General features: G+C 42.9%; 1 protein-coding gene across 1 annotated transcript in view; it reads right to left on the bottom strand.

Moving 5' to 3' along the window:
• Window positions 1–995: 995 nt before the first annotated feature.
• LOC136831408 (zinc finger protein 585A-like) overlaps window positions 996–12,395 on the bottom strand; it is a 77,151-nt gene continuing 65,751 nt past the window's right edge. Inside the window, exon 4 of the mRNA XM_067091796.1 lies at window positions 996–1,561. Within this exon, the coding sequence (XP_066947897.1) occupies window positions 1,085–1,561 (477 nt within the window). The 3' untranslated portion in view covers window positions 996–1,084. The remainder of the gene's footprint in view (window positions 1,562–12,395) is intronic.

Here is a 12,395-nt window from a genome sequence, read left to right as displayed (position 1 = left end):
ATAATGTTTTCAATTTTGTATAGTTATTTTGTTTAAGTATATTTTTTATATTGTCATGTTAATTTTAAGCTCCCATCAGTTACATTTGTACATTACTTGTTATTATTGCTAGCAATTAAAGTTTTTGGTGGACCTTTGGTCTTCTGTTCCTCTTTCATTTTGTTATCTCTTACAGTTTAAGAATGATATTTATTTCTCTGTTAATTTTTCACCGGCTGACACGGGACCCGATCCAGAAAAGGGATTTTGACAAAGGAAAAATCTATTTCTGGAGAGGGGATCGTGTCACAGGTGACCCACCTGTCATGTGTTGTGTCCCCCCATAGTAAACATCATTCTGGTGGGGTGTTGCTTTTTCATGGAATGAGGCTAAGCGGTGATTTGTATACTGTCCATGAGTGGTGCATGGGTTTGTAACGGCACCTCTCTGTGGGACTTTTGACTTTGGGATCTCTATAGGATAAGGTTCCGTGTTTTTGTAGTTCACCCTTTTCCATACACGACTCCATCTAATGGAGCTCGCTCTGGGGTAGTAACTCCAGCATTTCATTTAGCTTTCTCTGGTATCTAGCAACGGAATTACCTAGAAATAAGTGCTGAATGGACTTTTTCACCGGGTGACACGGTCCCCTCTCCAGAAATAGATTTTTCCTTTGTCAAAATCCCTTTTTTGCGCATCGCATTAAACCATGTACTTACTGTGATTTTGCTTACCTTTCTCTTTATCTCTCTCTTTCTTTCTTGGATATTCTTTGTATAGAAAGAGAGAGAGATGAGCAATACTGCAGTAAGTGTGTAGTTTACATTAATATGACACATATGTATGTATACACACATCACAGACTGAAAAGCATATGTCTTTGACACTACATTACTTAATTAAGTACAGTTGTAGTGACTTCACTGATCAGGCAGTATTTTTACATGATCTTTGAAGAGTTTTTTCTGCTTTGAACTACTACATAAAATAGGAGAGTAGGAGTAATACAATCGCATGACAATTCAACATTTTAATTGTAACGTCCCATGCTGATTTTTATATTTTGTGGAAGACATTCAAGTGAAATAAATTAAAATTTTAATTTTAATTCAGATTTTCTTGTACAAATATTGCTATGCAGTCACCATCCATACCTGTTACTACTGTGCTAGGATCACTAGTAAACTGATATGTGGTACCTGTTTCCTCATTTTCACTTTGTGCCAGAATTATTGTTCCAGCAGGAAATCCCTCAACAGATATGCCTTCTGATGTTGTTACACTTCCTACTAAATTTTGTGCTAATCTAACATCTGAACTAGTGGGATCATTAAGGTTGTCTCTGATAGAGTTTCCGCTATTATGACTGGTAATTAAGCTTGAACCAGAAGTATCAGCCATAGTTTCAGGAACACTGTTGGTTATTTGTGAGGCGTCCTCAGGCAAATCATGGCCAAGGGTTAAACTGACTTCAACATTGCCTTCAGGACCAGTACTTTCACGCAAGGCTTCGTGCTCTTTCTCATGTTTCTTGAGGTGAATCCTCAGTGTAACACGCTGAATGAACTCCTTTGGGCAGAACTGCAAAAGAATAAAAAGATCTTGTCATTCAACATGGAAAAGAAAACAAACAAATGCAGTTGGTAGGTAAAATAAAACATGTAATTTCATGAAAAACAAAAATTTTGAGTCTCTAGAAACATTTTTTTGTTGTGTCAATTAGTCTTCAGTGGCTTCATTTGAATCTAGAAATGGCATTTGGACCCAAGATCTCGAACAAAAAAGCATCACTGATTCAAAACATTGGTAGAGCCATCTGCTGAAGGCTTTCTGGAAAAAAAAAAATCTTAGAACTTGGTGGAACTTCTGGCTGGAAATACTTACCATCAATATGCCGAGCTCAGGAATAGCAGTGAATAACAAAATTTATCCACACACTTGTATAACTTTTCAACTGAATTGAGCAGATTGTTATTACTACAGGAATTAATACATTATTATTATTGTTATTATTATTATTATTAGTTACTTTAACCAGACCGCTGTTAAAATATAACCCTTACAGGGCTGGTCTAAATGATTTGTCTTTGGTACTAAAATATAGATTTTATTAATTGAATTGCAATTCTTTACAAATTTTATAATAGGCCACTTCATGTTGTATGAGTAGAAAGCATAAATAACATATTAGGATATTAAGCAGCAAGACTACAAGTACATTCTCATGTTGACATGATGATGACACATACCTCTTCTGTTATATCAGAATAGAAGGCTCTGGAAGTAGCCAACTTCCACTGTCAGTTATTTCAGCACTGTTGCCAATTCATAACCTTTGAGTACTTTACAAGCCAAGTGATATATAAAATTATCAAGATGGCATAAAAAATTATTTGTTGTACACATCAGTCCATGACCATGACTCAGTCTGATAATGTATCTTGCCCTTTTGTACTATCATTGATATTATATTATTTTTTGAATCCATGGCATTACTCTTTCCAAAGAATTATGAACTTGCCAATGAAGCAACCATGAAAATAGTAGCTGAGCTTATCTAGTTGCTATAACAGCATATGTCACAGCTGCCAATAAAGTGCAAACAGAGAAGCAGAGCACAAATAAATGGAGAGAGCAAAATAAGCAAAATGTAAACAAATGGAGGACGATTACACAGCACATTGTTACCAGATGGAGTACCTTAATCTCAAGTCTGACTTCCACACCAGAAACCTAATTAGCTGCTGCACTTGCATAAAGCATTCCCAGCTAAAATTATTTAACATCTTAACCATGTTATGCAAGATTACCATATATAATGGCAGGTTCAGTATATTTGCATATTTGCAGGGGTCAACTCTATTTTAGGGACGGATTGATTGATTATAGCTACTAAAACTGGTGTCACAACACCTAAGTTATTGATGATGTAATAAATTAAAATAGGAAACTAACAAATAAATAAATAAAATTTAAAGTGGTTTCATATGACAAATACCTAAATATATATATATATATAATGTATATATATGTATATATATATATATATATATATATATATATATATATATATATATATATATATATATATATATATATTTACATATATATATTATATTTCAAGGTATTTGTCATTTATAGAAACTATCAATCAATTTTATTTATTTGTTAATTTCTATTTTAATTTATTACAATCATCAATAACTTAGGTATATATGACAATGTATTTATATAGCTATAATAGTCAAATATATATATATATATATATATATATATATATATATATATATATATATATATATATATATATATATATATATACACAGTATATATGTATTTCTGGATTGGGTCCCATGTCAGCCGGTAAAAAAAGTCCATTCAGCACTTATTTCTAGGTAATTCCGTTGCTAGATACCAGAGAAAGCTAAATGAAATGCTGGAGTTACTACCCCCAGAGCGAGCTCCATTAGATGGAGTTGTGTATGGAAAAGGGTGAACTATAAAAACATGGAACCTTATCCTATAGAGATCCCAAAGTCAAAAGTCCCCCTGAGAGGTGCCGTTACAAACCCATGCAACACTCGTGGACAGTATACAAATCACCGCTAGCCGCATTCCATTTCAGCAAGCACCTGTGGTCACACGTGTTTTCGTTGTGCTCTTTATTTTGTGCTTATTTTCATCATTATGGCATCCTCGCAAGGTCTTTCTTCATCAAAGTTGAGTACCAGTGTTAAGTTTTATTTGAGGCGATTGAGGCTCCATATTTCCCTTTAGTCTAGTAATTAAGGGATTTATAACGCCCGTCTCGATCACCTCTCGTGACCTCACGTGACCTCCATGCGAGGTTCGCGGTCTTGGGTCGCCTTGTTTTTCGATCTTTTCACTGTTCCTCTTCATGTTTAGGATATATTTCCTATTCGTGACGCCTAATTAGTGATTTTGATTGATTAACTTTTTATGTGTCCCTCTGCTTGGAGTGAGGGCTGTCGTTTAGGCTTGAAGCTACCCCCTCGGGCCTATTAGCCTCTTATCAATTCCATAACATGCCTTATTTTTGCCCTTTACTTCTCTTAGCTTCTGGGAATTTTATTTTCATTGGTACTGTTAAGATTATTTGTTTAATCTTTGCCCTTGTGTTCGGATGCATTTGATATATGTTGATTATTATGGATATTTCTTTTGTCAGAGGGCGGCCATTTCCCTTCACGTCCACATCGGGTTGGGTCTGGTCCTCCTCTTATATTCGTTTTTATTAGTTATTTATCCATTTATCATGGGTTGGTTGTTAGCTTTAGTTTTTCCATCCTACCTTTTCAGGGCGTTAGGTTATTGCCCCATTTTTTCTATGAAAAGGGGGTGGTCGATCATTCGTATTCGTTCGCATGACCATCATTGTGTTTTCTGTGCGTTTTATCCAGTATGGCGCTCTCCTTAAGTTTTGGCTGGGGTCTTTTCATCTTACGTTTTCCCTTCCCCTGTTTCGGCTTTTCGCGTAGGCTAATAAGCCCCTTGTTTAAGCTGGAATAGCCAGGGATGTCGTAGCTTCCTCTCCCTGTTTGGGTTTTATCTTAGGCTAATAAGCCTCTTGGTTAAGCTGGGATAGCGAGGGATGTCACGTAGCCTACCCTAGTTTTGTCATTTCTTAAGGTTAGTTTCCAGCTCCTGGTTATGTCGACACACCCTTACCCTCCCCCTCCCGAAAGTGCTCTCTCTCCCCTTGATTCGTTTTCAATTTTGTTAACTTATCAAGGCTTGGGAGCATTTCTATCCTTTTAGCCTATAGCCTATGTCCCCTTCCTCTGCATTGTTTGGCCTGCCCTTGGTACGGTCTCTGACTTTACCAGGCTATACCCCTCCAGGGGCTGCTGGTGGCCGGGGGTGCTTCCCCCTCTCCCGTCCACCATCTTTGGCCTTCTTTGCCCCCACCCCCTTCTGACCATGGAGGTTGTTCCTCCCCCTCTCCTGCTTCTCTCGCGCTTGCTGGGTGGCTATCTCAGTCAGCGAGTGGACGTGAGGGCCCGAAGCGCCCGGATTGTGCGTTCCCACTCTCTGGTCGCTTCTTTACGGTTCTTCCTCCTGGTCTGTTCATCCCTCCCTTCCTTACGGTCAGGCCTCTTTTCTCCGGCGTGTCTTCTTATTAGGCGGCACTCCAGTTTAGATATACTCTCGTGGCTAGTTAGTGTTTTCCACCTGACTGTCTTCGTGTCCGGGCCTTTGACGTTTCCTTCCTTTAGCTAACCACTGTCCGCTATACTGTTATTCGAGGCGCATTCCTTGCTTCCCGCTCCGGTGGTTCTAGTGTTTACCGGTCTACCGTTATCGCTAGTCTCAGAATTTCATTCTCGGTTGCCGGGAATGCGCTTACTCCAGACAGTTTTAACCTTCCCATTATGTTTTGTATCCGTCACATACTTTTAAGGCATGTTACTCCGGCTAGTTTCGGTATGTTTATTATGTTTTATTATTTTGTATTTTATGTATGAGATTTTATTTTAGTCCGGTTGCCTTCCGGATCATTCCGGCAGGTTTCACGGTTTTAATATACTGATGTGTTGCTCCGACACACTACTCCGGCACCTTACACGGTGTACTCATAATCTCATACTTTTACAGGTGGTGCACTGCCAAGAACAGGGGTGCTCCGCAGCCCTGCACCAGGCCAGCGGCCACGAAGTTTGTAGATCCCACTCCGGGTGTGCGGTCCACGTAGGGGATCTCATAGTTTGGCACCCTGATGGATGTGATGTTTGCTACGCTCTTTACGAGCAAGCTATCGATGATTCGGTAGGTTGTCATGCATCTTTCCTTTTTAGCCAAACTGTATTTTATATGAATTACCGATTTTCCCCCCCTCCGGTAAACCGCAATAATGTTATTCTTCCGGCAGGCTGACCGCAAGTCTCGCGATGCTTCCCTCCAGGCCCTTAAAGTCTGGGTCAGCGGCTTCGGACGCAACGTAGGAGCTGGCAATCCGTACATACTCTCGAAGGACATTTGCAATGTCCTTTTTCCCGGCGCCTGGATCACAGCATCGGTCACCGACGATGTTGCTGCTCCGTTGATTGCCGGGATTCGGGAGTTGACCCAGCCCTCTCCAGACGATTCGGCCTTGAGCGGAGGTGTTTCTGAAGATGCGGCGGATCTTGACCTCGGCCTTGAATCTCCGAACATTGTCCTGGAGCATCAAGCAGGTAAGGGGGTAAGTGAGGCAGGTTCTTCCCTGTTTAGCTCTCCTTCTTCCACCGTTTCCTCCTTTAAAGGTTTCTCTGAATCCTCATACCTTACGGACGGTTCTGGATCTATTGTCCCTAAGGTAAAGTCTGTGAGGAAAAAGACCTTACCATCTCCAGCAGGTCGATCTGAGGTCCCTCCCGGATCATCGGCGGCAACCCGTTCCGTCATTTGAGTACAGCCTCCCCCTCTGGGATACAAGCAGAGTCTCAGTCACGGCAAGTGGTTCCCCCTCCTCCTGCCTTTGATACGGACTCTTTATTTCGAACTTCTCCTTGAGAGAATCGGATTTGAGAAGTCGACAACAAGCTTTCTGGTCTTTCCAATTCATTTCAATCTCTTTCGGAAAAGGTAGAGTCACAGCAGGAATTGATCCAAGGACTTGCTGATAGCAGACCTCATTCTAAGTCCCATTCTGTTCCTGACCCCTCCACTCTCCCTCCCTTGATCTGGGGAATCCTTGGATCTGGCCCTTTATGCTCCCGACCACAGAAGGTACTCTCACCATAGAGGGTTTGGGCACAAGGAGACTGGAGGAATTGGAATTCTATCCTCCGGACCTGACATCTCCCTACACAGGTTTTGCCAGGCTGAGGGAGGAGGTTTGGAACAGGTCTGATAAAGTCCCTAAGGAGACCGTTATCTATCCTAGGGACCAAGCCCAGTCGTCTTTGATGAGGACACTTACGTGAGTGGCAAGCGGAGAACACTAGGCTCACACCAGCCAAGGGAGTGTTCACTATGTTCACTTTAGGTGATATTCTCCTTCCTCCTTGTACTTCGAAAGTGGCCTCTCTGACTAGTCAGGCTTGCTTAGAAGGTAAACCCCTCCCTCATCTCCGGGAGACGGACCCAACATCTCTCGTCTTTCCCGGGGCCACCGAGTTCTGGAAGGGAGCCCCTAATACGTTTACGGTGTCTTGTCTTGACCCAGACTGCACTTCTGACCTGTTCAGTGAGCAGCTCCCTAAGATCCCGGAGTCGCTCCTGAAAGCGGAAGCTGAAAGTAAGGATAGGCTCGCCAGGTCTTTGAACTCCCTGACTTTGGCAGAAGCAACTTCTTTGGTTTATAGGGAAGATTCTTTGTTCCAGGTCTTGACGAAATCTCTCTTGGCGAGTTTTCAACAAGACCTGTTTGACTTTATGACTGCCCGACTGGCCTGCCGGAAGCATATCTTTTCGGCAGCCACAGTTCGGCATGAACCAAATAAGCTTCTGAAGAGTTCTATCTGGGGAGCTAATCTTTTCCCCCAAGAAGAAGTTGATGCAGTCTTATCTGAGGCGGCTAGGGTCAATCAGAGTCTCCGTTCTCGTTGGGGTCTGCCCTATAAACGGAAGCAGTCAGATCTTGCCGGGCCTTCCCCAAAGTCCGGCAAGAAATTTAAGCATTTCAAACGCCTCCTGGCTCAGTCCTTTGTCCAGGTTCCCTTACAGGATCAGCCTTTAACCTCTTCCTCCCAACCTCCGCCTCAGTATGTCCTGGTGCACCCGTCACATCAGTCTCTTGCTGCCCCCTCCTGTGTCTTCTCCCCAGCTTTCAATGCTTCATATGAAAGCCAGGGGAAATTTCGCTCTGGGCAGTCAACCAGAGGCAACAGGCCCCGAGGCTATGTTAGGGAAGAGGAGCCCCCGCTCCTCTCCCAGGAACAGGGGAGGAAGTCGAGGCTCCAGAGGAGGAAGCAAACTCAGGACCGATGACATACATCCAGTGGCCGGGAGGCTGTACCATTTCGGGCGGTGGACCTTCTGTCCCTTGGCTCAGAGTATAGTTTCCAAGGGCCTAGGTTGGAGTTGGATCGACGGTCCCCCTCCACCAGTCAAGGTTTATCAGACACCGACCAAGGATCTCGAGGACTTTGTGGAAGATCTTTTACAGAAACAGGCCATAAGGAAAGTGAGGACACTGAAGTTCCAAGGCAGGCTCTTCAGTGTTCCCAAGAAGGGTTCCGACAAGCGGAGAGTAATTCTGGACTTGTCCCGTCTGAATTCCTACATTCGTTGCGACAAGTTTCGGATGCTTACAGTCTCCCAAGTTCGGACCCTACTGCCCGTGGAGCCGTAACCACCTCTTTAGATCTTTCAGCGCCTATTATCACGTCCCGGTTGCGAGAAGGTTCTCCCCCTTTCTGGGGTTCAGGCTCGGAAGGCAGGCATATTCCTTCAAGGTGATGCCTTTCGGCCTCAACATAGCCCCAAGGATTTTCATCAAGTTGACAGACACGGTCGTACAACAACTCCGGTCTCAAGGGATAACGCTGGCCGCGTATCTAGACGACTGGATCATCTGGGCATCCAGCGTCGAGGAATGCCGGAGGGTTACAACCGTGTTGGTCAGCTTTCTGGAATCTTTGGGCTTTCGTGTAAACAGGGAGAAGTCCCGCCTGGTTCCGAGCAGTTGTTTTCAATGGCTAGGAATCCAGTGGGATCTGAATTCTCACAAGCTCTCTCTTCCTCCTCCCAAAAGGAAAGAGGTAGCCAGAGCAACCAGGCAGTTTCTCAAGTCCAAACGAGCCTCTCGGCGGGCCCAAGAAAGAGTCTTGGGCTCCCTTCAGTTCGCTTCAGTGACAGATCTGTTGCTGAAGACAATACTGAAAGATATCAACAGAGTGTGGCGGAGTCAAGCAAATATCAGCCTCAGAGACAAGGTGTCTTTGATTCCTCCCATCTTGAAAAAGAGACTTCGGCCTTGGTCGACTGTCAAGAGCCTGTCCAAGTCAGTTCCCCTTCAATTTCCTCCTCCGGCGTTGGTTATCCACACAGACGCCTCCCTAAGCGGGTGGGGAGGATATTCTCAACACCAAGAAGTGCAGGGACTTGGTCCCCATGTTCCGCCAGTTCCATATAAACGTTCTGGAGGCCATGGCGGTCTTCCTTACCTTGAAGAAGCTTCTTCCTCCCAAGAAGATTCATATAAGACTGGTTCTGGACAGCGCCACGATAGTCCACTGCATAAACAGGGAGGTTCAAAATCCAGCCGGATCAACCAGGTAATGATTGCACTTTTCTCCTTGGCGTGCAAGAACAAGTGGCACCTGTCTGCCACTCATCTTGCAGGGGTCCGAACGTCGTGGCGGATTCTCTATCGAGGACAACTCCTCTCAGTCGGAGTGGTCCCTAGACAGGGGACTCGTTCAATTGGATCTGCAACCAAGTTCCAGGCCTGAGGTAGATTTGTTCGCAACCAAGCTCAACAACAAGCTCCCTCATTATGTAGCTCCCAACCTGGACCCTCAAGCTCTTTCCACGGACGCAATGTCATTGGATTGGAACAGGTGGAAGAAGATTTATCTGTTCCCTCCAGTAAACTTGTTGTTAAAGGTCCTTCACAAACTCAGGACATTCAAGGGTCAAGTAGCTCTAGTGGCTCCCTACTGGCCAAAGAGCAACTGGTTTCCACTTCTACTTGGAACTGAAACTTCGCCACATCCAAATCCCCAGTACAAAACTAACACAAGTAGTACAAACTCAGACTGTGTCAGCTTCCTCAAAATTCAAAATGCCCTGGCTTTGTGGACTTTATGAAATTTGCGGCTCAAAGGGATGCTAATGTTGATCCTGTCAATACCATGTTCTTGGAATCAGATAAGCGGGTCTCTACTCTTCGGCAGTACGACTCAGCAGTTAAGAAGCTAGCACTCTTTTTGAAAGAATCTGATGCTACAGTAATGACCATAAATTTGGCAATCTCCTTTTTTAGGTCACTGTTTGAGAAGGGTTTAGCCTCCAGTACTGTTACTACAGTCAAGTCGGCTTTATGGAAAGTATTTTTGTACGGTTTCAAAATTGACCTCACAGATCCTTACTTTTCTTCCATCCCTAAGGGCTGTGCATGGCTGAGACCAGTAATCCGTCCACATACGGTTTCCTGGTTTTAAATGACGTGTTGAAGTTAGCTTCAGATATCGATAATCAGTCTTGTCCCTACCTTTCCTTATTGAGAAAAACGTTGTTCTTAGTTAGCCTAGCTTCGGGTGCTAGAATTTCAGAGCTGTCTGCACTCTCTAGGGAATCCAACCATGTTGACTTCCTTCCATCAGGGGAGGTTTTGCTGATTCCTCACCCTAAATTCCTAGCCAAAAATGAAGATGTTAGAATAGGTGGTCGCCTTGGAAAATTCTCCCCCTTCCTCAAGACCTGTCCCTATGTCCAGTTCATACATTGAGGGCTTATTTAGACAGGTCCTCTCAGATCTCATCTGGGCCTCTCTTTATCAGAGAAGGGGGGGGTAATATCTCTATGTCTGCTATTAGACAACAAATCCTTTACTTCATCAAGCAGGCTAATCCTGACTCAGTCCCAAGAGTTCATGATATTAGAGCTGTGGCCACCTCCATTAACTACTTACATTACGTGAATTTCACGGATCTTACCAAGTACACTGGTTGGAAGTCACCCTTGGTTTTCAAACGTCACTATTTGAAATCCTTAGAAGCTCTTAAATTCTCAACAGTCGCGGCAGGGAACGTTGTCCCTCCCTCTAGTACCCTTTCTGATTCCTAGTCAATTCTTCCTCCACTGCCTCAGTTATCCCCTTACAGTCATTTCAGTCAGGCGTGCCTTGACATTATCCCCTGACCGTGTTATCTGTATATTTGTCTAAATGACACATTTATGTTACAATGTTTTCAATTTTGTATAATTATTTTGTTTAAGTATATTTTTACATTGTCATGTTAATTTTAAGCTCCCATCAGTTCCATTTGTACATTACTTGTTATTATTGCTAGCAATTAAATTATTTGGTGGACCTTTGGTCTTCTGTTCCCCTTAAATTTTGTTATCTCTTACAGTATAAGAATGATATTTATTTCTCTGTTAATTTTTCACCGGCTGACACGGGACCCGATCCAGAAAAGGGATTTTGACAAAGGAAAAATCTATTTCTGGAGAGGGGACCGTGTCACCCGGTGACCCACCTCTGTCATGTGTTGTCTCCCCCCCATAGTAAACATCATTCTAGTGGGGTGGTGCTTTCATGGAATGCGGCTAGTGGTGATTTGTGTACTGTCCGCGAGTGGTGCATGGGTTTGTAACGGCACCTCTCAGTGGGACTTTTGACTTTGGGATCTCTATAGGATAAGGTTCCGTGTTTTTATAGTTCACCCTTTTCCATACACGACTCCATCTAATGGAGCTCGCTCTGGGGGTAGTAACTCCAGCATTTCATTTAGCTTTCTCTGGTGTCTAGCAATGGAATTACCTAGAAATAAGTGCTGAATGGCCTTTTTCATCGGGTGACACGGTCCCCTCTCCAGAAATAGATTTTTCCTTTGTCAAAATCCCTTATATATATTTCTATATATATATATGTATATATGTACAGTGATCCCTCGTCTATCGCGGATAATGGGGACCAGAACCCCCCCGCGATAAGTGAAATTCCGCAAAGTAGCATTGGCCCCTCCCTAGGGAGGCATATACTGTATATACATGGTATATATGTAAAGGCTTTATAGCCTTTCCCACACTGTTAGAAACACTTCCTATGCACTTAAACATTGTATTACTATTTTGATCTCCTATCACAGTAATATGCATAAAAAAAAGATCGTCCCATATTTGTAATGTTTACGTTCTGAGAATCAGCTGACTGAAGCTGCTCACTACTAACGAAAGAATTAGGAAAATAATTTTTTAGTTGCTAAAAGAAACAAATTTATCAATGAAATTATTTTTAATTCTGTACATAAAAGTTTATGATACAGTAATTCATATTTCATTGAGAGAGAGAGAGAGAAATGGTGTGTACTGTACAGCACAGTAGCTTTGGGACGAGACTAAGTCTTGACTAGTCTTGACAAGCTGGTGATGAGAGAGTGTACAGTATCCTTGAGTTGCTTACGTATGAAATTCGGATTTTAATTATTTTTACAGTGATTTAAGATGAAACATCAACAGTGATAAGATATTCTCTTATGTACCACTCACGTGCCTTGTCAGAGTGCCTGTGGGTATATACAAAGCTTCAGTCCTTTGGCGTCGGTCTCGCAGTCGTTCTTTTCACGTAACATGATGAAACATCGCTGTTTTCCTTCAATATGGCTGCCGATATGGCGGTACTTTTTAATTTTAATTTTCGATGAATATTTCTGAAAAATCCGCGATGCAGTGAAGCATCTTTTGTTTAATTTCATTTTGTACTGAATTATATGTCATAATGCAATGAACCAACAGTACTAGC

Source organism: Macrobrachium rosenbergii, chromosome 48 (genome assembly GCF_040412425.1).
Source record: "Macrobrachium rosenbergii isolate ZJJX-2024 chromosome 48, ASM4041242v1, whole genome shotgun sequence".
Lineage (NCBI taxonomy): Eukaryota > Metazoa > Arthropoda > Malacostraca > Decapoda > Palaemonidae > Macrobrachium > Macrobrachium rosenbergii.
Note: the sequence above shows the minus strand (reverse complement) of the source record. Positions and strands in the feature narration are given on the sequence as shown.